The sequence below is a fragment of the Vespula pensylvanica genome, chromosome 9 (assembly GCF_014466175.1).
Source record: "Vespula pensylvanica isolate Volc-1 chromosome 9, ASM1446617v1, whole genome shotgun sequence".
In the NCBI taxonomy this organism is placed as follows: domain Eukaryota; kingdom Metazoa; phylum Arthropoda; class Insecta; order Hymenoptera; family Vespidae; genus Vespula; species Vespula pensylvanica.
The window spans coordinates 8,315,403-8,341,710 of record NC_057693.1 but is presented as its reverse complement, the minus strand read 5'-3'; the positions used below and the strand labels follow the sequence as shown (position 1 = coordinate 8,341,710).

Below are 26,308 nucleotides of genomic sequence, written 5' to 3'. Positions count from 1 at the left end.
TAAATACACCATATGATTTGAATTTTTATTTTATTCATTGTGAATCTGATCTTCATAATGATATAAACGTGTAAACTTTACTATTTGTTAAATAGTTGGAGTAATATTAGCCATATATATACATATATGTATGTCTATGCTCTCGCAACAAGAGATATGAATTATTCGTAATATAAAATTCGTTTTTTTTTTTTTTTTTTTTTTTTTTTTTTTTTTTTTTTTTTTTTGTTATATTAATAGTCGTTTTCAAGCACAGCTTCGTTTATTTTCTCCCTCTAGAACGCTTGCAAGAAAATATCGTTTATCATTCATGTTTGCGGGCATAGGGAAAATTGAATACCTAAAACGATGCAGGATAGGCGCTTGGCAAGTGTTCTAGAAGAGTCGTTATATTGATGCTTCTTTTAACGTGTTATCTTTTTAATGTAAAGATATCAGAGAAATAGATATTATTGTCCCTTCAATATAGTCTTATTTAAGTACAAGCCGTCTTTAACACTCAACGGATATGTGTAATTCGTAAAAGATAGCAAGGGTAACTAGCCCGAGAATATGGAATAAATAAATATTTTCATCTGTACTTTAATTTAAAAAAAAAAAAAAAAAAAAAAAAAAAAAAAAAATGCTTTACATTAAAAAGATGCCACCAATCTTTTAATGCTAATACTCATGACGTGTAGAACTTATTGGTCTATTCCCAATTATTTCAGAACACCAAGTTGGTAAAAAATTGCCCTTTTTTACACGTACATGTTATTAATAGCATTCCCATACTAACTAACAATCCTTGTATTGTCCTTTTTGAAAATTGGGTGATTCCATAATTTCTAATTAATTATGAATATACACACCAAAATAGCAAAAAGGTAAAATTAATATTTTTTGATTTCACTTAATTTTTGCCTTTCAAGATGGGAACAATTTGTAATTTGTCCGATACATCGTAATACGAAATTAGAGGTCTGATTCACCGTACAATGCAGTGGAGAATGAGCGGTAATCTAAAGCTCCAGGAATTGCATTCGGACCTTTGTATGGTGGCATTCGTTGAATGCAATATTCAGCTTGATCGGGAGGTAATTCTCTCCTCAATTCATCGGGTAGGATATATGGCTGTAAAGAAAATTAATAATACGGATTGTATAAAATTTACATAAAAAAAATCTTCGTTAACAATTATCATTTATCTTATCTAATCAATTATTTTACCTTATCACCGGCAAGAATGCGGAAACTATCGATCACTTGTTCAGCTGTATCAGTGTCTGTAGATTCGCGCGTCATAAAGTCTAAGAATGCATCGAAGTGCACGTAACCTGAATTATTAGGATCAACGATCGCCAATATTCGTTGGAAGTCAATATCACCCTGCCTGTCTTTTCCAATAGAATATCCCAAAGAAACGAGACACGATTTAAATTCATCTGGAGCCAATCTACCTGTTCTGTTTTTGTCAAAGTGATTGAAACTGCTTCGGAATTCATTAAGTTGTTCTTGAGTAATGCCCTGTATGACAAAATTAAACACGTATATGTATATATAAATATATAAACCATACGATATAACATTATGCGGTATTCTTATTACAGTTCACTTTTATAATTTCGATTTATTACCTTGGAGTCTCTTGTAAGAATCTGATTTTCAACTTCATTAATATTACGATTAATAGATGTTAGAAGCTGTTCCCAACCAACTCTTAATGTTTCCATCGTATATTGTGTGTAACGATTTTCGAAGATCATGCCTTCTTGAACCGCTTGATGGATTTTCTCTAATTCCTCAAGATGTGCCTTATATTGATAAACGGCTTGTTCGTACTCTTTCAAACGATGCAATTGATCTTCTAGCGTACCCTGTAAATATCATTATTTTCGATATAATATTTCTATAATACTAAGATATTGTAATATTCTAAATATTTACCTGAAGTCCCAAACCAATAGCAGTAACGGCATCCAATTGTCGTTCTATCCATGGTCCAACGGCATTTGCTTTTTCAGCAAATTGTCGTCGGAGCAATTCATTATCTTTTTACATTTGTTAAGTACTCGCATAGATGGTTTTGTATATAATATTCGACATAAAAAATAACACGACGGAAAAAGAAGATTTAGAGACATAAGGATACTTTGCTGCTTGCGAAGTTCAGCTTGTAATGTACCATCACGTTGCGGTACCAGTTGCCTGACATCACTCCATTTTTTAGTTAGATCCTGTCATAATTTAAGTATCGATTAGTACGTCAAATATCAATAACATTCAACAATCTACAATTGTAGTTGCTTACCAAAGCGGTAAGAGTTGTATACGGATTTTCAAGGCCGCCTGGAATCTGGAACTGCTTAACTATTGATTCAACTTCGCGTACTAATCCCACAATTGCATTGTATTCCTTATCAGCTTCACCTAGAGTTGCTTTAAATGCAGCATGTGCATCCATCAAACCTTGAATTTCTTCCATTGTATGTACAATAAACATGTCCACAAGATCTTCTCTAGTTCCATCCAACCAATTGTTGAATGGCTATATAGCATATGGATTAGATTAGATTTAAAACCACGAATTTAATTTGATCATTAGATATTACATTTACTTACTGCAGCTCGTTTTGCGAATTCCAGATGCAACACATCAATCTTCTCTAATATACGTTCTGCTTCGTCAAGTGCTTGACGTCTACGTTGAGTGAGTGTACCCAAACGATCCCACTGATCACAAATTCGTTGACATCTAGCATTTACAGATGCACTATCATGATATTCCAATGTACTGTGAAGATATTCATAATATTAATACAAGAATAACTTGTGAATCCGATGTAAATTGCAGAAAGAGAAAGAGAAAAATAGTATATATGGATTATTACTTCAATTCTTGAGCAATTGCAGCTATTTGTTCTACACGATCTTGATGTGCTGCAAGATCCGATTCAAAGGCCTCGTGCTTCTTTTTTAAAGCCTTCAACTCGTTCAATTTGCATTGTCGGAAGTGCTGCGAAGTAAGCATTTCTTCTTTACCTGCTGTCCAATCTTCATGTGCATCAGCTTTGTGCTTGAACTTTTGAGCTAAGTGCTCTAATCGTTCTAGACGCATCATTTCAGACAGCAACCATTCTTCAAAGGATTTCTCTGCTAATTCTAAGCCTATAATTATTAATAATATCTTAGTTTTATGAACTATAAATATAAAAATATAAAAAATCATTGCAAGTAATTGTACCTTTCCAGGCTTTATTAATATCTGATACCATTTTTCCTTCGGTGGGCATATATGCGGGACGATTGCTCAGTCTCAGCTTAGTTTGCAGAGTATTAAAGTTGGTTTCAAGTTTAGCTTTTTGCTCAACACGCGGAGGTTTGTGCTTACGACGATATGTTCTATATTCTTCTAATTTCTTTTGACAACCAGCAAGAGAATTGTCTGTTTGACGACTAGCGAGCCACGGCATTGTGCGACGAATCCATTCCAATAAATCGGATGCCAAACGCTCATATTCTTCCATCAGTCTTTCATTTTCTTGATTTACTTTCAAAACCTTACAAATCCTATTAGCTGCTGTTTCAGCCTATAACATAAACTTTATCATTTGTTTCATAAAACACAAGAAAAATTATTATATCGACTAAAAATGATTGTTAAATGGGCCATTTTACATGCAAATGCAAAAGTAAAGACAATTAGATTTTTTACTAAGTTCGTTCGTCAACATTAATTTAGTAAATGTTATATGCATACATGCATATTAGATCATAACTGTTATAAATTAATGTGAAATTCTTAAAACACACCTTTTGAGCACCGCTAAAACAGTGGTAATAAGAAGAAACGTAGGTCATCACAGCCCTCTCATCAGGCATTGCTGTATTTCGCATATCTAGAAAAACACAGTCAAAGAATCTCAAACCATGCATTGTTAACTTAAATACCCAAGTAAAGATTCATACATGTATCTCAACAGTTGTAAGAAGTATTTAGATATACATACATACATATATATATATATATATATGCTTTCATTTAGTTTAGTTTTACCTTACGTTTACAAAAATGAATATAGCAAATATAATACAAGAATAAAATAATAGAGAAATCACTGCTGGTTCAAAAAATGTTCATTGCAATGTATGATGTATTGCCAGACTCTCATGTTTTGATGGTAGTATATTTAGAATAAAAAGATTCATGTTATTAATCATGTTAGCATGATTAAATTCTGTTAAAAATAAGCACACAATCTAATTGTATTAGTGAAAAATTGCACAGGTCACTTTGTAACAGGATAAAGAACACGCATTTCTTTGCGCTGACCTGCTGAGCACCTTGGAAGGCATGGTAGTAGCAGGAGACGTACGTCATGATTGCTCGCTCATCAGGCTTGGGAGTGTTGATCAAATCTATATGATATTAAGGGAACATAATATTAAGAGTTGATATAATTAAATTCAATGTTCAAAAAGAGACTTTTATCCATTTTTAGCGCCTTCCTGCATTCCTAAATTGTACCTAATCTGGTAGAATTTTGTATATAAAAAAAACTTAATATATATTTAAGCTTCCTTTCATGTTAAAAGTACAAAATAATGCACAAAATTTATTTTGAACATGGACATAGCAATACATACCATCAGGATCTAACATGCGAGGAATGTCCAAATATTTCTCAGCAACATCAAAGGCAGTATTTAAGTTTTCCAAAGGATTGTCCTTGCTAAGTTTATTGTAATCAATCAGATCAGGACGATGACGATGAATGAGAGCACAGAATGCAAGACCATCTTTGAAGGATAAATGGAAGTTTTGAACATTAACGTTCTTGTATGGTGCAGTTTTACGTTGACACCAAAGCAGCAGCCCTTCTTTTGCTGTCATTTCCTCAACGGAAATATCTTGAATAGCAAATCTCAAAATTATAGTCCATATCATACCCAATGTCATTTTTAAATTACCATCAACAATCTCTGTAAACAATTAATATATAAATTTCTACATTTTCATTAAGAAGAAAGTGAAATTTAATAAAACAACTGACCTTCTGCTCCAATAGAGACTAATTTTACCCCTTTGCTTGCAATATAGTCAAGGGCTTTATTCACATTAGCAATCTTATGAAATCTCATTTTGCCTCTATCAGGTCGTGGAAGGGTTTCTCCTGAAATAACTTCTAACAGCAACATCAGTTTCAACCCATTTCGAAAGTCGTCTTCGATCGATTCGATGGCAGTGCCTGCTTTACGAAGGTGTGAATTACACCATGCTGTGAATGTCTGAAATTAGAAAAAGAAAATACATATATATATATACATACATAAATTTATATGATGTAGTTCTTTCTATTAGATCATATAGTTTTTTATTATTTCACAATATATTTAAATGTTTAATTTATGGACAATTAAAATACTACAGGTACTATTAATACATGAGAACTAAAATTGAAATGCTAGAAACATAACAGATCAATCAAATTTTTTCTCGGAACTGTAATCAAAAATAAGCAAGATGTATAGAATTTAAAATGAAGAAATGGCAACTATATTACATCAGATATATTTTAGTAACGACCCCGATCTCTCCAGCTATATATATCTTCTGTCCTGGTTCTTAAAATGTGCTTCCTATTACTTTTAACAATTATTTTTATAAACTATTTATTTTAGCTTATACCTGAAATAAAAAGACAAGGAACATTTATCTTATGCATAAAAAAAAAAAAACTGCAAATTTATGTAAATGTTTTATCTCAACAAATATTATACGGAGTATTTTCCTTACAATCAAAATCAGTTAACTCTAGGTAACACACGTACATTTTTTTCATTTCAATCTTTTTGCTTTTTAATCCGTATATTATGATTTTATAATCATAATATAAAAGGTATATAAAACTAATATGATTTAATAATCAATTTACAAAGGATTAATTAAGCTTTACTCCTTCATAAATTGTATAAAAATATATACTGAAAAAAATTTTAACGATATTGGATTCTATACAGTATATCTTCAATAGTGTTACCTACTACATACGGATAAAAAAAGAAACCAGTAACGCACTATAAAATACAAGTATAAGGCATAAACAAAATATGTATTTACGCATACAAATGTTTGATTATTTTTTTATATAAATATATTTATTTTTCTAAGAAATACATTACAGAGATACATTACAAACAATTACATACAAATATAATAAGTAAAGATTTAAGAATTTAATTCCTTTTTAAATGGATCGGCATAGCGATCCATTTAAAATGACTATGAAAATCTAGCAATATCAATAATAATAATAAAAATAAAAAAAAAAAAAACATAGCTACGAAAAGATTTTTTGGAAGGGAAAAATATTGCGTGAAACTTAATACGGGTAGCGTGAAGCACGACGAGCCAAAATTGGACATGAGCCACCCTAACCTCTACACAGAGCCTAAGATCTATTTGTAAAACATCGACTCCTCCCGCGCTCAACGGTAGACGCAGTTTCGAAAACATTCGAACGACTATTCAGTTTCTTCGCTCTGTTGAAAGATCAGATTTTCAATGATTGTGCCAACACGAAATAGTAACGATTTAAGCTCCTAAAAGATTACAAGATTGACATAAATGATACTTGAATTTCGAGAAGATTACATAATTTCTTTTTACAATAAATAAAATGACAATCCGTTTATCTTAAGGGACAGATATAGAATTGTAATATAAAATATTTGCAATAAAAATGACTACGATCTAAATTGTGTGTGCGTGTGTGTTTGTGTGTGTGTATATATATATATACATACATATATATGTATGTGTGTATGTGTATATATATATATATATCAACGAAAGCTCTCATAATATCAAACTTTACGTAAGAACAAAATACATATGTATCTGCCTGTTGAAGCTAAAGAAAGCTAAAGAAAGCTAAAGAAAAAGAAAGATTATGTTTCTATATACAAGGTTTTGTTTATATGACCGAATTAGCAGTCGATAGGATGAATCACTAGTGAAACGAAATAATTGCAACACGCAGCAAGTATATAAAGACGCTATTAATACGGACATTTTTTTTGTCCTTATCATCGTGCGATACTTCGTGTCATTGTAGTCGTCGTAAAAGTTATTCCAAATTCACGAACTAAAAGCTAAACTAAAGTTAAATATTTACATAAATAAAGATTGTACGCAAATATCATTATAAATAAGTTCCAGTAAAAAGACAATAGTAATAAAGGACAGGTTAAATAAATATAGATCGTTAAACATAAAACGTAACCAGTGGTATTTGCATAATAATTCACATAACCTAAATCCTAAATCTCGAGTGTACGTGGGTGCACGTACTCTAATTCATTTCTATTATTAAATTCTGGCAATACATCTCATTTTCCTCGACGTTTAATTGTTCTTATCGCGTGATACGATTTATAAACGAAGTTATAATTTCCACCGTAATATACGACGCAACACAAGGTCAACTGAGAAGATTAACGAAAAAACAGACGATAATTTATGTCGGAAAAAACGTATTCTCATTTATTTATAATATTATTTTCTCCACGTGTAAAATAATAAAATCCTGAACTACAAATATTTTGTAATCGCGGACGAATTTTTTGTTCTAAGTCGAATAGATACAATGTGAAGACTTTATACGCTATATATTGTTATTTTTAATTCTATACAAAAAAAAGAAAATCTATTAAACAAATTAAAACTTTCTCTTATCCTTGCTTCGAATTAACCGAGCTCTATTCATCGGACAGCGACAGATGTTCTTAGCAAAGCAGGTGATACTGGCAGTTAAAACATGAAACTATACCGAAGGAATACGTGTATATAACTCGATTAAACGTTGAAGGAAAGCAAACCGATTACGAACTAAGCGAAAACGAAATATTTTCCCATAAAAAAAAAAAAAAAAAATCACAGTTCGACCTATCTAAATAAAAATGAAACTTAAGTCTTAATCATCGAACTTCGTTACCACTAGAATGATCTTATTAGACGTATTAATGATGAAATGATAACACGGAAAGAGAGAGACAGAAAGAAAGAAAATCTCACTTTTAACGTGATTCATCACGGTCACTGTCCTATTTTGAGTGCGAACAGAAAGTATATATCGTTACGACGGGAGGTATAACAGACATTCATTCAGAAATATCTCGAGGCGTTATGCGTCGGCATCGGAAATGCCGTACGTAATTTCAACCTTTAGAGTAGCCAGGACCACTCGAAAATAGTTCAATCGTGGGCGAGAATAAAATTTTCTTGCGATGATCTTACGAATGACGTGCCCGAAGAAGGTACATATAAAATGAGAATGAGAGAGATAGACAGAGAAAGAAGGAGAGAGAGAGAGGCTAAGAATCTTATACGAATAGTTATCACTGCATAACAATCGTCTTAGTCAAGGTGTACAACACACGACATGTGTGGGTCACCCGATTCCAAACTGAGATTTGGCCCGAGTCCTAAACTTTCCAAAGGTTAATGATCTTCTCGTATCTCTCGACACGGATCGTAATCGATCGAACGATTAATAACTCTCGACGTATCACTAACATTTTATTAGATAAGAAACGAGCGCACCTGTTCGAACAAATTTCAATAAAATAATATTACGACCCTTTCGATCGGAAATGTTTAAAGAACGGTCCACGAAGAACTTACTCGCGTAAGCTATATATTTTATTTCACTATGTATTAATTCCAGCTAATAGGAAGTTAAGTTATAGAAGAGTGAACGTGAAGTACGGTGAACGAACCAGGAGAACGTTCCTTGTTAAATATCGAAAATTTTAAGGCGCCGGCGTTGGGATCGGGTCGATGCTTGGGACCCCGACTTTCTATGATCGACGTCTTACTCTGCCGCGTGTCTTATCTATTTATACGATCTATTTATACGGTGAACATCAGACGTCACAGATAGAAAGGGAAGAGGAAAAACGGTTTATTGTATAGCATAGTGTAACTGACTTTTGTCAGTAGGAAACTATTTCACAATTATGTATTATGTAATTTGGTATAAGCATGTAAGTAGACTGTTGTTTACAAGCGTCGAAATATAACGGTCTAATATAATTATTTTATAAGATAACAAAGAAAAAGAATATATAGTCGATATAATTAGAAAAGATACAGAGACGAATAGAAAAGCAGCATCGGACTATCGAGTATCAACAGTGATAAGTGCATAGTACATATGTGCACATATATATACAATGTTATCGACAACATTTTACGATAACGCATCGGCCATTTTATTTTGTTTCTTTTTTTTTTTTCTTTTTTCTTTCGAGGAACGTAAGCACCATAATTGTTGCGATAACAAGAACGTTCACGTTGCTTGTAAGAATCATTATCGAATAATAAACAGGAAAAATTCGTATATACGTATGTAAACGTTTAACGTATAATAAAAATATATCGATGTGCATAATAGAATCGATTTGAAATCGATGAATTTCAAAGACGTTCCGTCGAAACAGACATCAAGAGCGAGATCTCTCTTGTCAGTCTTCTTAAACCTCGTCGCATTCGTTCTATGCTTGCTATCTGAGATTTATGTTCTCAAAAGTGCGACCTATTTCGCTGAAAATACATTGGATGGCCTTTGGAACTGGCAATAAAATACAAGAGTCAAGAGAAGATGCATACAAGCGGTGTTCGTGGTGTATGATGAAAACTAGAAGGTCGTAAAGGACGTGTTCGATGTATCGTTAGAAAAAAAAAAAAAAAAAGAAAAGAAAAAAAATATATCTAATGCGATGCTCGCTGGAATACAAAAAAAAAATGATCTATCGTTTCTATCTTTAATAAAAAATCAAAATGAAGTAAATACATTCTCCAATTCTTCCATTAATTATATCATACCAAAATATAAAAAAGAAAATAAAATAAAAAAACAAAAAAAAAAAGAGAATAAAAAAAGAATAAAAAGTTTTGAAACTAGCGATCACGTTCGAGTCGTGCGATTCGTAAAAAGATTATTTTTCTATGTATGTTATGTCACACATGCACGCTGACGCGTCGATGTTGAGCCAAGAAAAACTGATTCCTCTTTTACTATCTTGAACGATTTCTCTGACTCTATAAAATTCTTCGGATTCTTCCACAGGTAATATGAGATTCTACAGATGATAATTACGTAGATACGTGAGAGATTATCGACAATAATGTATTTCCGCAAAAGCTTACGAAGAGATATGACCTATTTAGTACTCTGCGGGAAGGAAGACGGGGGAGGGGAACCAAGGAAAAAATTCCTATCACCGTTCCCTGGAATGTTTCATGCGCAGCCTCGAAAGTCGGCGCAACGATGAGGTTTTACAAGAAATTCTGTACAGTTAACCGGCCGACACGACGACGAACTAGTCCCTAGTTTCGTTCGCCATTTACGCTATCGCTCTCGCACACATAAACACGCATACATATATATACACATATTTATAACGATCTTAATAAACACGACATCGAACAATGTCACATTGATTAAATAAGCGACAAAATATATATATATACACACATATGTGTGTATGTGTGAAAGAAATTGTGTATGTGAATCGAAAGTGAATAAAATGACTAAACAAAATCGTTGATGAATTATTATTTAACAAGAAAATTAATGTCTGTAATTATTAAATACTCTATATTGTCAACTTAAAAATTAACGAAAGATAAATATTTGTCAACGGATATCGTTAATTCGATTGGTTTCACGGTATACAATATATCTTAAAACTCAAAGATTCTTGGATCACCGATCGTGATCAAAATATTCGCACGAGTGTCGCCGAGAAAACATGGTGACCTTTCCGTCACGCGGTGCAACTCGAAATTCGATGAGACTGCACGTGTTCGGCTATTGTACGACGCTTGCATTGCAATTTTTCTCTCAATTCAATTATTGTATATAGTTAAGTTCCTAATAATATTCTAAAAGAATTATTAATAATTATATTTGTCATCTATGAAGAATGAAAAAAGAAAAGAAACGAGAAATAGAAAGAAAGAAAAAGAGAGAGAGAGAGAGAGAAATAAGATCTTTTTTTGATCGTCGGAAATCAAAAGAAATTTTTATTTCGACCGATGTAATCGTTTGGAACCGAAAACGAGAGAAAGATAGATAGATGTATAGATAGATAGATAGATGTATAGATAGATAGATAGATAGATAGGTAGATAGATAGATAGAGAAGGTTATTGTGAGCCTCCGGAAGAGGACATGTGAATTTCTAAAATTAGAGCCGTTGCGAAAAATATATCCGACACCTTAACGGCGTCAAGAGACTATTTCACGAGGAGACAGAAGGAATTTCTTGGTAATCGGATAGAAGCCAATAGATATATCTCTGTCTCTTATCTGATATCCAATGTCGACATTAAATGCGCGATGAGTCGCTCAAGACGTCAACTTAGACACTTATCTACGTATAATTGAAAATTTCTGATTTTCATCATCCATTCTTGGTTAGGATTGCAATATCGTATGATAATAATTGGAGCTTAATACGTTACGGTTATTGTTTCGTACAATCGAAGTGTCTATCGCACATAATCGATCGTATCGATCGATCGATGTATCGAAGATACTCTTTTTTGTTTTATAAAGCCGCCAATTTTCAAAGTAACGCCACTAACCTGTAAAAATTTTTTAAAAAGTAAAAAAAAGTAAAAAAAAAAAAATGATCGAACATATAGGTACGAATTTGACTGACTCATTGCTTGATTATTTTCGTCATAAAGTCTGAAAATACAATCCGAAGGGCTCTGGCCGATATACGCAAGGAGACAAGCCTGGGAGCCTTGAGCTCTTGCCAAAAATGAAGAAAACGTTTCCAACGAGTACTCGAGGATGTTCTACTTCATCAATTAAAGACTCGCACCCGTCCAATCTTTTGCGTTTGAATACAAAATACCAAGAGCAAATTCTTCTCTCGACTAAGCGAACGTGCATAACTACGCGACACATAATATAATTCCGTGTCCCCTAATTCTAATATTAGAATTGACATTAGTACTTTGATGAATAAGCGTTGCTATATAAAAGAAAAACAAAAAAAAAGTATAATAAAATAAAATAAAATGAAATAAAAAAAGAAATAAGAGGTACTAAAAACGTAACTTTACGCGGGAAAATTTAAACATAATATATCTCGTATGATATACGTTCTTACGATAGACAAAAGATAAACAATGCTCCACGTGCAAAAATTATTTTCGATAGACTTCACTGTTTCATAAATTCTTCGATAAAATATATCTATTTTTTTCTTTGATTCAATATTTTAATCATGTCGTCGAAGAAACCACGTCTTATTCGTTTGAAATTTAAATCGAATTCGCGGACTTCCAACTAATCCTACCGTTCATTTACGTCTCTTGAAATCGTACATATCGAAGTCTGTCAATACGTTTAATACGGAGAGAAAGGGGCTTTTAAATAGAAATAAACATAGATAGATATACATGTATATATATCTCACCTTTTTCTGTTGTTTCTCCCAGGCCGGGTCCAAGAGACCTTCTCTCTCCCACTCCTCCTCGGGCTCCATGTATCCGTCCCCGTAGGCCTCCATGTCGTTCATCCTTCTTCCGTGTATATCTCACGTTCCTTTAAACGCAAATCCCAAACGTGTCACCTGATACTTATCCGTACGTAGGAGAAATAATTAAAGAACTAGGATACATCCGAAATTATCCACCTTTTTGAACGTGGGAGTTCTTTACGTGTCTCTTTCAAGTTGTATACTCGTATAACGCTCTTCGCGACAATAACGGAAACTGACCGAGATATCGAGAAAAAAGAAAGAGAAAGAGAAAGAGAAAAAGAAAGAGAGAGAGAGAGAGAAAAGAAAGAGAAAGGGCAAATATACGAGAAGGACAGCAAGCGTGTGTTTGTAACGTAGAGAGGCGCGTCGAACAGGCACGCGACGGTTTCGAGGAAGAAAGGAAGATGATACGAGAGAACCGAGAAAAAAGAAGGAAAGAAAGAAAAATAACCAACGAACGAGCGAACGATAGAGAGAAAGAGAGAGAGGAATGGCCGAAAAACGTGCTAACGTACCCGCTAAGCCCAGAAAATGTTCGGTTCGTGTCTTTCCCTCGCGCTGACCCCTCTGCCACGAGTCTGACACACGATTTGCTTGCCGGCGCACGAGCCCCCTTCGCCGCCGTTCGCCGCCCTCCCTCCATTACTCACGGAATCACCCGAACCCAGACCGTTCGCTCGCTATTGCCCCCACCATGCTCACGCGGTTTCGTTTCGCGTTACGAAAATGTATGCGCGATTGATGTTCCTTCCTAGCATAGTGGGGTGGGGAATATACACAAACAAAAAATCGAAGCTTACAAGAGATAAATACGTTTCGACGAGAGAATCAATCAGTCTTATATTTGTTATCGTCACCTTATAACCGAACGTTCGTCTTACGAAACTATCTACTCTCTTTTAATATTAATTTAATCTATCTCATACTTTCTTTTACTTTCAGCTTCATACGATTATATTAAATGCGAAGAGAATCTTGTGATATGTATTAGAAGCGAATTCGAACTTTCTAGATTGCGTATTATTCTCGATGATTCTACGAAGCTCCAAGATTAATAGGTTAGAAACGTATTCGCCGGTAATATGTAATATTCGTCTATTTAATTTCAGAATTCGTCAAGATAACACGTAGGATAATTCTTATCGTATAGGATATATATATATATATATATAAGCTTAACAATAATACTTCGTTATGAAATTGAAAGGGAATTAAAAAAACGTTTAAAATAAAAATGGTCATATCGTATGATACTTGATAAGATCGATCGAGCTCGGTTCTCATGTCACTTCATTATCCTTCATATTATAACTTCGAAAATACTTCTTTACAATAATATCAGATTTTATTATTAATCTAAGATCACATTTAAATTTATTGCGTTTTTCGATCACACCATGTATGTCCAAAAAATATGTATCTACATATATTCATATGTACACCATTTTAAGTACATACCTAGGCTCATTGACTGAGGCCAATTTCAGCTTTCCTTTTCCACACGAACTATTAATTGACAAGTTCAAGGACTGCAATAATATTTAAAGCAAAAACAAAGTCGGAATGTTACACCTCATACACTCGTACGTTACAGAAATAATACGACAATTCGCGCAAAATTTCACGATCATCCAAGATAACTCCATCACCGCGCGGCTTCGCAACACTGTCACGAATCAATAAAATCTAGAGAGGAAACTTTTTCGTTGTAAAATATTCGAACGTAAATAACAATTTCGTTTTATTTTACAGGTTCATCGTTTTGATTAATCATACGTAAGATTTATTTGTTATTTAATTTTATTTATCATTGCTCGTCGAATTTTAAACATATTATTATTATTATTTTTGCTTTTTATGCTTCATATAAAATTTAGAAAATAAATCTCATGCGATAAGTAATACATAAAAAATAATCTAATGAAAATATTTTCGAAAAAATATTAAATAGGTTAGTTAATAACATGTTTTGTAATAATGATTTTCTGTATTACAAGACATGTTCAAGATGGCGCTTCTAATATTCGACATCCTGCGAGAAGTTTTTCTAACGATTGATTCTCTTATAAACTGCAGTAAATCGATGCCAGTTATTGCGCTTCTTCAAAGCCACGTCGTCGAGAGGTATATTAAGAGTTATTTAGAAATTAAAATAATTCAGTATTTTCGAACAAAGATCCATATTTGGTAAACTTATAATTATACAAAGATTTGGATTATTTTAAATCTTTAACGATGTCAAGCACAAAGCATTTTAATAAGAAAAAATATGCAAGTTCGAGCGATGAAGAAGAAGTGGGTGATGTAAATTTCAAAAGAAACTGTAAAACACTTTTGAGAAGTAATCGAGAAGAAAATTTGGTATTTTCGAATAATACAGTAGAACAGACACGTCGACGTGGTCGAGGACCTTCCAAAAGGCCTTGTCTTAACCGTAATGCTTTAATGGCTAGAGAAAATAGACTTCGTAAGAAAGCATATTTGGAAAAAATTGAAAACACGTTGTCATATTATGAAAAAGAGAATAAGAAACTTGCTTACACAATACAGAAACAAGGAAAGGATATAAAACGCCTGACAGGTGAAATTGGATATTTGAAAAGTGTTCTGCATAATAATACTGCTATTACTGCTTTATTAAAAACAATAAATGATGGTTTAAAAAAATTAAATACTTATAACAAAAAATCTGTAATCGTTAATAATGTAATGCAAGAAAGTCAGAAAATACAAGATACGGAAGTTAAAGAACAAAAATGTTCATGTCTTCTGAATGGTAAAAATAATGTATCAGATCCTTCAAATTATAATATTTTTGATTCAATAATCAATAGACATAACCAAACTGAACAAAGTAGTTTGCAGCAGCAACTTAACACTATACAAGAGAAAAATACTGAATGTTATGAAAGTATGGAAAACAATGTTAATAATAAGAATACATTACCTCTAATTCTTTCCAATATTGATCATACTTACACTGTTTCTAAAAAAGTTGATGTTAATCATGATGTGGCTAATAAGGACTTAGAAAATAATATAGATGCAAGTCCTTTAAGTACAACATATCTGATGATAAATACACCGAGTAGTATAGATAGCAGATACATGCAAGAAACAGATTGTATAACTCCTGTAACAACAAACAGTATATGCAATTCAGAAGAAACCAAAGATACCAATATTGATGATATGGATTTTGATGAATTGACGCCGTTTAATGTAAATTTATTTGAAGATATCCCAAAATGTGATGAAATTATGAGTTCAATTGATCTTGAAGTACCAAATTCTTGTACGGAAGAAGATTTATTCCAAAATTTAAATAATACTGGAATTTGTTTACATGTTAATTCAAATAAAATATCTTTAGAATATTGCGCGAAATGTCATATTAATAGTACAAATAGTGATATAGAATGAAGGGGAAACTGATCGTGGGTCTTAAATAATCAGTGAGAGTTATTCTAGAAATTTGATAGAAAGCAGCAGAGTTGTACAGGATTTCTGAAAGCATGAAAATGTTTAAATTCAATGTATTTATATTAAATCAGTATATATATTAATATTGACAAATACTATGGAATATAGTATATGATAATTGTTTTCAGGGATTCCATTGGAAATCAAAGGCCAAACTTGTGAAAATCAACTCTGCCATAAACTAAAAGTTATGTTATTTTTGTATATCTTGCTTTTACATATTACTTTATATTTCTCCCTTAGAAAGGCAGGCTTTACTATACCTTTTGTACTTTATAACTATTATTTTTTATAATTATGACTATATATATATATATATATATATATATATATATATATATTTCTATTTTTATTTCAATAATAATAAGTATAATATGAATTTGTAATATAATAGAAATATGAATTACAAAAATTAAATATTAATGTATATATCCATATTGATACAGGATACTAAGATCAAAGGTTATATCTCATAAGAACTATATTATTGCTTCCCTCCAAGACTGTAGTAAGATTTTATTTTACAGGAAAGCAACACCCCATTCAAGTAATTTATGGGAGATTTGAAAAAGGTGAGCGTCAAATAAAATTGTAAGTCAGATCTTCAAGACTTTTGTTTTTTATGATTTTGTTATCTTTTGTAACATTTTTTGAAATTTTATTTTCTTTAAAATCTACTGAATTAAGATCTGATATAGTCGACGCTCCACTCTTGATAATATTACTCATTATCATAAAATGATTACAGTTATATTACACATTTGGAGTAGACATGGAGCCACGATCACCCCTTCTTTTCCAGATTCAATAAGTGTTAAAAAGGTTGAGTATGGTATTTTTGTTTTTATACATGACAAAACATTTTTTGTAACAAGTAGAAAATAAATGATTATTTTTTTTAATTATACATTTGTAATATACAGATATGGCAGAACAATTTCCCAAATTTTGATTTTGCATTATTTGAACTCTAATAAAGTCTAGAAGGTCATAATAATTGTCTCTTTTGATAGCTTTATCGTTTGTTGTCTACTATCGTTTACTGTTTGTTTGTTTACTCTGATTTGTTTACATCAGTTGAATATGTTTTCTCCGTGTGTTTGTTGTTAAGGAATTTATAAAATTGCGTAATTATCAATATACAATAATGTATAATGAATAAATTTGGCGATATAATTTTATAAAATCGAATGAAATTAAACAATATTTCATATACGTTCGTAATATAAAATAACCTTCAAAATTCGGGAGATTATTCTACCATACTCTATAAAGTTTAATATGGAAATACAAAAACTACAAATTACAAGGTTTTATCAAAGAATACGTTCAATTAATAATTTTAATTATATCCTTAAAGGATATTCCAATCGTTAACAAAACTTTGCATTATGTGTAATAATGACTGTTAATTTTTTTAATAACAAGCATTCTGCAGTAAAGACCTGCCTATTAGTTGTATTATTGTATTCAAAAATTGCTAATCGAACATATAAAAGGTTATATGATGTTATAGAAAATATAAAAAAATTAATGCATATAAGAATTAAATCTTATCTATAAATAAAGTCACAATATATTAATGGAATGTACCTGTTTTTCTAATATAACTCCATTATACCAATTTGAAAATTGTAATATTGAATTATAAAATTTTATTATGTAAAAGTATGTGTCAAGAAGATATAACTTGTAGAACTTATTATTACTTTCAGAAGATATTTTTTAAAATCTAGAAAGTCTCAGGGGATAAAATATATACATGATCATATTGTAATATTGTATAAATGTATTACAAGTATCAACACAATATATGATTTGTTATATTCATGTACAATTTTTGTAATTTTTGTATAATATAATATAAATACATATTAGTTATCCAAAAACAAATTATATTTTATATTATTGCATGAAGTTTCTATTCTAGTAATAAGAGCAACATACAATAAGAGCAAACTTATTTATGTTAAGGGAAAAAAATATATTAAAATTGTATTAATTTTAATTTGTTGATAACATAATGCAAAGATTATTTTGTTTATTAAATCATAAAATAAATGTGGAAGAAAGCTAAGATATAATTATATCACAAAAAATAATATAATAAATAATATCACAAAAAATGAAAGTCTTAGATTATTAAATCAATAAAACTTCAGATTATGTAATTTAAAAAAGTGATAGATACAAAAAGAAACAAATATATATTTTTGAACCAATTTTGCTTTTTTTTTAACATGTATATTATAATGCGATTTTTAGTTTAACTTAAATCTTATTTCGTTTGCGTGATTTTAAGTTATCATTTCACTATATTATATTATTAAAAATGTTAATTTTTTTTATGTAAATTGTGAAGAATATTACCTAGTTTGTTTTTAAGAAGTTTTATAGATTTTTATATTAAAACATATGTATACAGTATACTCTTTACAGAACAAAAAATAATATCACTTTGTACAAAGTATATGTAATTAGAAATAATGTTTCAATGATGAGTTTAATTTCTCTTTAAATTCCAAGACGACTAAAAACATCTGCTTTTTTAACATGTGTAACAGTTGCAACTCTATTGAAAGTAACCTGTTTCGCGCTACTTGATCTAAATACACCTAGTCTTGCTTTTGCTGGTATTGTGGTAAGTCGTTCTGAAGCTATAAAAAAAATAGATTAATTAAAATTTTATGAATTATAAATTATTCTTTCTATTATAAATAATATATAATTCTTTTAGATAATAATTATACCTAGTTTGCCAGATGTAACTTCAGTATTTCTTTTTTTGGTCATGTTTGATGCATTTTCATTGAAAGTAATTTTTTTAGTTGTACGTACTAATTGCTTAACACTATTTGAAGCAGTTTTCATATTAACTTCTTGATCAGCACGCATTGTGCCTGCAGTAAGAATCTTCTTTTTAGCTATGCCAGATGTTCCTATATTAGAACTACTATTTTTTAGAATACCCTGTGAGGTCATCTTAGTAGTACCATTCTTTAATATTCCTAATTGCGGTGTGTCATTTTTTTTTGCATCTTTATCACCAAGACGATTGAAAACACTTATTGTTCTTTTATATATATCTTTACCCAATCCAGTAACATTAAAAGTGGGAGAGGTATCAGGCAAATTGGTTGTACTAGTTACTGAACTATCTCCTAATCTGTCAAATACTGTACGCTTTGGCTCAACTATTTTTTTAGTTGATGGAGTTCTCAAAGTTGTTCTTTTTGGTAGTATCACTTTATATCCTACTTTTTCATTATCTTCATCATTAGTTTGTGGCTTTGGTTTTTTTTTAGCAACAATTTTCCAGTCACCATCATGACCACCATCATATTCTTCCTCAGATTCTAGTGTCCTTTTCAAAGAACTTGTATTCTTTTTACTTTCAGATAAACCCATACTAGATTTTTTCACAGTTATCTTTGGAACCATGGTAGATGTATTTTTCATTATTTTTGAAGTAGTTACAGCAGAAGGCTTTGTTTTAATTATACCAGGAGGTTTAGCAGTTACTTTTGTTACAGCTTTTTTAATTATTGGTTTATTAACAAGTTTAGGTGGAGTATCTGGATCTTCAGTGTCTACAAGAAATTTTTCACATGTAGTTTCTTCTACAACCTTTTTAGCATATCTTAGTATAGCAATCATATCTCCCATTAAGGTAATTCCCATTTCTTTAAGACTAGGCTTATCCAAATCTGGCAACATGTCTGGTTTAATACGATTGTTAGAAAATACAACCGCATGTTTAGTTGCAACATCTTGTGGAAAGCCAGCTCCTTTGAAGAACTTTACCCAATATGCTATAAAATATTAAAAAAGATAAAATCATTTAAAATATGTTAAAATACTTTGTTCATTGATTTTATCACAACACAACATGCTTATAATATAAATAAAATTGTTTTTACCTGACAAAGATGTTGCCATTATCTCAGTTAAATAAAGTGATTATATTATCTTATTGAAAATGTTCGATAAAACATAAGCTTACAATAACAAGAATTTGAACATATCTTTTTTCATACATTCAGCAAAATATTTGTTTCATGAAATCTCATGAAAATAAAAAAAAAACCTTACTCGTTTATAACAATCAACAGTATTTTATTATGAACACAAGATATTTTGTATTAAATCTTTTTTGTAAATTCTCTGTAATATTAATAGAATATTTTTTAACAATTAATCATACTTTAGCTAGCTCTATGCCAAGTTTAGATGATCACACATGTATATATATTATCGTACTATATATACAACTATTTACCTATGGATATATAAAATATAGTAGTACAGATCCAAGTTTGCTTTATAGAGACGAAACGTTATCAGCGCCATTTGGAATTTTAATATATTATTATTGTAACTAACCGTAATTATTATCTTTTATAATTATGCCCAAAATTCAATATAAATCTATTTGTTTAATAGAAAAGTATTATTTATAATTCAGTTACAAATTAAAAATTATGCAATTATCGTTTGCTAATTTTATTCTCTCATTTTCGTTTTAAAAATTTGACAACAAATGCAAACTGTATTGTGTATGTTTTTTATTCCTTATTATAATAATAAATTCCAAAGCTGTGTAAAGCAATAAATTGTTATAAAATATTTGAGATATAGTTTGAATTTTGATTTTCAAAGTTGGTATGTCAGTTTTACACTTATATATACTATATCGTACACGTTCTTATCTATTATCTTACTTGAGATCTTTCCTGTACGACGTTCTTATCTAATAACTTATTTAAAATTCAATAAGAAATCAAGATAAATAATACTATTTTGTGTTATCTCTGTCAGTAAGTAATAATCTATATATATATTCACAAATTTCTGAATATTTATTTTAAAACATTTTTAATATATATATATATATATTTACAGTGAATTAATAAAATAATATTTCTATTATTTAATTGACAATTAATTATTGTAAACAAAAAGAGATATAAAACATGGAAAGTTTCCCACCGCAGAAATATGTCAATAAAATAGAAACTTTTGATACGTGTATGATAGAAGCTACAAATCAGCAAGAAATCAATCAATCAGTAGGTGCACAAACCCCTATGCAAACTGTACAAGTAAAAAATCAAGATAATCATGAATCATCAACATTGCACCAACAACAACAACAACAGCAGCAACAACAATTGCAACAGGATCAAAATCAAATCACTCAAATTCAATCAAATATTCAGCAAAATATGACACTTACTCCAATTCGCTTACCTGCTATTTTAGATGGTGAATTCTTTACAGTAATTAGAGTAGAAGACACTAATGTTACAGTTAGATGTTTACAGTGTCAAAAATTGCTTAATGGAAATTTGAAATCTACTGGAAACTTTTTAAGTCATATAAAAGTAAGTGATAATATTTTAATATATTATAGACACATGTATACATTTATATTTATATTTATAATTTATTGCAACATTCTAAACTATCTGTTTTTTCTCTTCTTCTTCTTTTTTTTTTTTTTTTTTTTTTTAGAGACTCCATCCACTCATGATAGAAAAAATCAAATGTAAATCTAACCAAAGGAAACCTGCAATGGTATATATTGATTTATCCTCTGATAAATATGCAGAAATCATAAGAACAAAAAGAAGATACAGAAAATACTATAAACCAGTAAATTAATTTTACTATGTTTGCAATTTGTCATGTGCATTTTTAGAATTAAGGAAAGTTGATCTATATTACTGATATTGCAAATATTTATGTATTTTTAGGAGGAATGTCAACCTGGTAATGAAGAATTGTATGAACAATCAACAGAATGGACTGATCAAACTCCAGTCATTCGAAGACGAAAATCAGAAGAACCTGAATCTAACGATTTTTTGAAAATACCACATAATAATTCCATTGTTATGGAAGATGAATTTGATGCAATTGGTCGAAATGTAGCAGCAAAACTTAGAAATATGCGTTTAGACCAAAGAATAATAGCTGAAAAGTTATTAAGTGATATTTTGTTTGAAGCTCAACTTGGTAATCTTCACAGAGATTCTAACATACACGTATAAGAGAATTATTTTATAATATATATTTTCTATAAGTGAACTGAATTATAAATATACTTTAATAAATATAAAAAGAATATATTTTTAATAAATTTGAATAGGAGCTTTAAAAGTTTTAAAGTCCAAATATCCAAAAACTTTTAAAGAACCAAGTATACACAATATACATTGGAAGAAGTAGAAATTTTAATAATTATAAAAAAGGAATATAAATATATCTATAGCTGTCAGTGTATATAATATATAATATTGTAAATATTATCATATATTGTATGCTTATCATTAAGCAAAAAAATTGCTGCCAGATATAGTAACTATTTATAAGTCTTTTTTTAGACGAATCGTTTTTATATAAATATTATATATATATATATATAATGACTATAATTGTAAATAATAATAATAATAATAATAATAATAATAATAATTAACAACAAATACATTAACAAATACTACACATACACATAATTATTATATTTGTTTGAAACATTCAATCTTATACCCCTGAAATATTTTTCTAAGAATTATAATTATAGAACAGTCATTATCGATTATAATCTATCTTTTTCTATTTTCTATGATTTAGAACTTAAACAAATATATTTATTCAGTCATACTGATTGTGAGATCTTTTCACAATTGCTCTATTGCAATATTTCTAAGCATAGAAACTTAAATGTTTATTTAATATTTCGATTTTTTATCAAAACTACTAACCAGAATAATCCTGTTTTTATCGATTGTCAACTACTATATACTCTTCGTTTCTTTGGTTTAAATAGAACATGATAGACTATAGTTGATGAAATACAAAGTGCCATACTGATAAAAATTGTACATAATGCATAATTATACCAAAATCCGTCCCATTCTGCATGAAAATACCATGTTAGTGTAAAGACAGTATTTTGAATTATAATGAAAATATAATATGGTAATAACCATTTATCTGCATATTTAAATTTAATTTTGTATTCAATCATACTGACAATATAAATTAAGCCAAGCCAGAGATTAATGAAAAATGTGATGACATCATAATATGAAGCATAATAAAAAAGATATATCAACATGATACTATAATGGATGCCAAGCATGCCTAATAAATAATATGGATAAAACTCATAACATATGCTTATAGCAAGGATCCGTGCTAAGATAAAAAAAAACCACCAAAGAAAAGAGAGAAATTTGCCAACTGGATCATCTTCTTCTAATCCTTTAGTAGAATGTTTCCTTTTTGGAACTTTTAAACTTTGATTACTATTAGTTAATTTCTGATTTTGTTCTATAATAGAAATCGTTTTTGCATTTTCTATATCCTGATGCTCTGTAGTTTTTACAATAGAATCTGGACGAGGAGGTGCTGGTATATCTGGTACAGGTAATGGTACAACTGTAGTAATTCCTCTAAGAGGTGTAGGAGGAGGAGTTACATGAACGTTTTTCGGTGGTAGCGGCGGAGTTACGGATATTTGTCGATCCAAAGTAATTGTTATTTCCGTTTCTGATTTCTCTTCAGTAGATTGTTTTTTATTTTCATCTTCTTGATTTAATTCTTCCTTCGAGTTAACAACAGCTGCATTATCTTCTGTTATGTTAGGTAATTGTAATGGAGTTTTTTCTTCAAGATATTGAAGTTCCTATATATAAAATTGTAGAATAAATGATCAATCAAAAATATGTATATTATAACAATTAATCAAAAATTACCTCAACGCAATATTTTTTTAACCACATTGCCCATGGAAGCTTTCTACCATTGACTCGTTGACTTTCAAATCTTTGGAAAGCAGTTGTTTCAATTGCAACTATCACAATAGACATAAGAATACATAGCACATGTACAACTACTGTAAAAAGAAATAAAATGTACGATTATCGTCTGCTATTTATTTTATATTATTAAATAAAAGAGATTTGTCATACTTGATTGAAAACTGCGCTGAACTGTATATTCTCTAAAAAGTAAATGTGTCTGGAATATAGCTTGAGGTGCAGCTTGAAACCAGGCTTGTAAAAAAAAGTATAATTCAATGGATGCAGGTGCAGCAGAGGTGTTTAGTGTTTTAGATCTTTTTTCTCCTGTCAAGATGATAGCATCCACTGCCATAACAATAAGTCCAGCATATCTATATAAAATATATTGTTATACGAAGATTAAAAATAATCCTATATACAAGTATAAATATTTTTTTAATTGTTTATTCAAAATTTAATTAATGGTACCTGTAAAGTGCAAAAAATGGAAATCCAATAAGCTGACATATCTGAAGAAAGAACCAAATGGAAATTCCTTTTGTTAATTTATCATCATCTGTCATCCACCAATCTGGTCTTGAAATAGTTAGTATAAAATATACTATAGCAGGAGCATACATAAGAGAAAGAGTACAAGATCCCCATATTGGATTATTTTCTCTAAAATGTTGTATAGCAACAACTAGATCAGCAGAAAAGTGAATGATATAAATAATACAATTTATTATTGTTGGTATCAAGAAAACCAAATAAATTTGTTCTATAGATTTTAAAGGTATTTCTAAACATTTAGATGACTTTTTCGGACAAACTGGAATTGACTTTGACATTTTTATAATTTTGAACTTGATTATTGCCTTGACTCATGCCCATATGTTTTTATTTATTCTTTTTTCAACTATTTATATTGTAATATAAAAATCTGAAAAAAGAAATTGCTATTAGAATAAAATAATTCTATGTAATGCAAAAGAAACATAATTCAGCAATCATAAATAATACAATATATGTAAGCTTAAGTATTGAAAGGATTTCCGCTCGTATAAAGAATGACCTACATTCAATTATTACCTGCAAATTCTAACCCTATGAATTAAAGATCCGCGGTTTATCTTTTGTTTATATTTTACAGGCACCATAATGATAAAAATTCTTTGTCGAGACATTATCCAGAATTTTAATAGAAACTAATTCAAATGATAACTAATTCAACAGATATTTTAAATCTAATAATACATAATATTATTATTATATAAAAAATATTTCTTAACACATGAAATGTGATACTACAATAATAAATATTTCCTAACACATGAAGTGCGATCATGCGAAATAATTATACGATTGACAAAATTCAAATATCTTTTCCCGCGATAATTATATCGCGTGCAACTTGATATATACTGATGTATAACAAAAAAAAAAAAAAAATGTGTTTTCCCATCAAAATTACAAATAATATTTCCATTGTCTATAAAATCTATTAATACGAATAATTTCTCTGTAATGATTTTTTATTTAATTTATAAAAAGTAAAAAATAATTCTTTGTAATAAGAGTGCATATAAAAAAAAAAAAAAAAAAAAAAAAGAAGTAATACGAATTTTCAACAGAATTAACAAGAGAAAAAAATCGTACTTCTTCTATCTTATGGAGTAAAATCAATTAAAGATCTATTAATGATTTACCTAATGAATCTTATGAGCAAAAAACTTTCCTGGTTACGAGTCAACAAAGCGGTACGTTATCGAAGAATCGTTGCACCTTCGTGAAATCATTTCAACGAAATGAAGCGAAAGAAAAATCGTAAGTTGACTCTATTAAGAATTGTTGTCCAGGTATTCGCATACGTATTAAAACAAACGTACGAACTTTAAAAGTATTTTCAGTGTTAATGATCAATTTTGTGTAACGTAGGTCTCATAATACACACATATTTAAGAATATGAAATACAATTGTGTCGATCGTGATACAGAATGTAAGGAACCTTGACACATACGATCTACGTATGTATGTAATTGGTCAAGAACAACTCAAAGATATATGTATTTCTATGTGCAACGTGCTTGATTAGTCATCGCACGCCGAACTGAATACATAGCTCAATAAATGTTGCTTCCATCGAGTAGCGATAAAGGGATTCTCGGATATCGGCGTTGCTAAGACAACGAATTGCTTTTAATAGTTATATTGTACGTGTGTGTGAGAGAGAAAGAACGTACTGATAGATGAAAAAATATGGAGAAGGGTGATAGGAGAGAGAGAGAGAGAGAGAGAGAGAGAGAGAGAGAGAGAGAGAGAGAGAGAGAGAGAGAGAGAGAGAGGGAAATAAATAAGGAAGACGTGCTATATCATACGTGACGGTACGCGCGCACGCGGATTTGATTGGGTGAAAGAAATATAAGGGAGATGAAGAAATTATATTAATTGGAAGGAGAGAGAGAAAGAAATACAAACACGAATATTA

General features: G+C 30.1%; 5 protein-coding genes across 10 annotated transcripts; 2 read left to right on the top strand and 3 right to left on the bottom strand.

Annotated features, from left to right (window-relative positions):
• Positions 1-243: 243 nt before the first annotated feature.
• On the bottom strand, positions 244-14,201 carry LOC122631923 (alpha-actinin, sarcomeric). 5 transcript variants are annotated; one of them, XM_043818150.1, is made up of 15 exons: positions 13,062-13,207; positions 12,481-12,608; positions 5,034-5,268; positions 4,627-4,962; positions 4,309-4,398; positions 3,793-3,878; positions 3,224-3,569; positions 2,871-3,147; positions 2,602-2,773; positions 2,291-2,527; positions 2,132-2,216; positions 1,927-2,030; positions 1,617-1,856; positions 1,210-1,506; positions 244-1,113 (listed from the first exon to the last, which is right to left on the bottom strand). In XM_043818150.1, the coding sequence occupies exons 2-15, from the start codon at positions 12,580-12,582 to the stop codon at positions 955-957; spliced, it is 2,766 nt and encodes a 921-aa protein (XP_043674085.1). In that variant the 5' UTR covers positions 12,583-12,608; positions 13,062-13,207; the 3' UTR covers positions 244-954. The 5 variants fall into 5 exon arrangements, with proteins under 5 accessions (XP_043674085.1, XP_043674083.1, XP_043674081.1 ...); XM_043818148.1 differs by lacking the exons at positions 3,793-3,878; positions 13,062-13,207 and adding an exon at positions 14,005-14,201 and having other exon boundaries at positions 4,313-4,398; XM_043818146.1 differs by lacking the exon at positions 3,793-3,878 and having other exon boundaries at positions 4,313-4,398.
• Positions 14,202-14,511: 310 nt separating this feature from the next.
• Positions 14,512-16,936, top strand: LOC122631924. Its single transcript, XM_043818151.1, has 3 exons — positions 14,512-16,082; positions 16,158-16,601; positions 16,778-16,936. Exon 1 carries the CDS (start codon positions 14,782-14,784, stop codon positions 15,967-15,969), a length of 1,188 nt encoding a protein of 395 aa, XP_043674086.1. The 5' UTR covers positions 14,512-14,781; the 3' UTR covers positions 15,970-16,082; positions 16,158-16,601; positions 16,778-16,936.
• Positions 16,937-18,273: 1,337 nt separating this feature from the next.
• On the bottom strand, positions 18,274-20,286 carry LOC122631791 (uncharacterized protein C19orf47). The gene is made up of 3 exons (XM_043817888.1): positions 19,950-20,286; positions 18,780-19,841; positions 18,274-18,686 (listed from the first exon to the last, which is right to left on the bottom strand). The coding sequence occupies exons 1-3, from the start codon at positions 19,966-19,968 to the stop codon at positions 18,544-18,546; spliced, it is 1,224 nt and encodes a 407-aa protein (XP_043673823.1). The 5' UTR covers positions 19,969-20,286; the 3' UTR covers positions 18,274-18,543.
• Positions 20,287-20,694: 408 nt separating this feature from the next.
• On the top strand, positions 20,695-23,035 carry LOC122631679. Of its 2 annotated transcripts, none has more exons than XM_043817653.1 (4): positions 20,695-20,846; positions 20,932-21,413; positions 21,544-21,606; positions 21,786-23,035. In XM_043817653.1, exons 2-4 carry the CDS (start codon positions 21,003-21,005, stop codon positions 22,080-22,082), a joined length of 771 nt encoding a protein of 256 aa, XP_043673588.1. In that variant the 5' UTR covers positions 20,695-20,846; positions 20,932-21,002; the 3' UTR covers positions 22,083-23,035. The 2 variants fall into 2 exon arrangements, with proteins under 2 accessions (XP_043673588.1, XP_043673586.1); XM_043817651.1 differs by having other exon boundaries at positions 21,544-21,684.
• On the bottom strand, positions 22,627-26,084 carry LOC122631678. Its single transcript, XM_043817650.1, has 5 exons — positions 25,529-26,084; positions 24,309-24,762; positions 24,009-24,211; positions 23,793-23,932; positions 22,627-23,722 (listed from the first exon to the last, which is right to left on the bottom strand). The coding sequence occupies exons 2-5, from the start codon at positions 24,668-24,670 to the stop codon at positions 22,823-22,825; spliced, it is 1,605 nt and encodes a 534-aa protein (XP_043673585.1). The 5' UTR covers positions 24,671-24,762; positions 25,529-26,084; the 3' UTR covers positions 22,627-22,822.
• Positions 26,085-26,308: the final 224 nt, after the last annotated feature.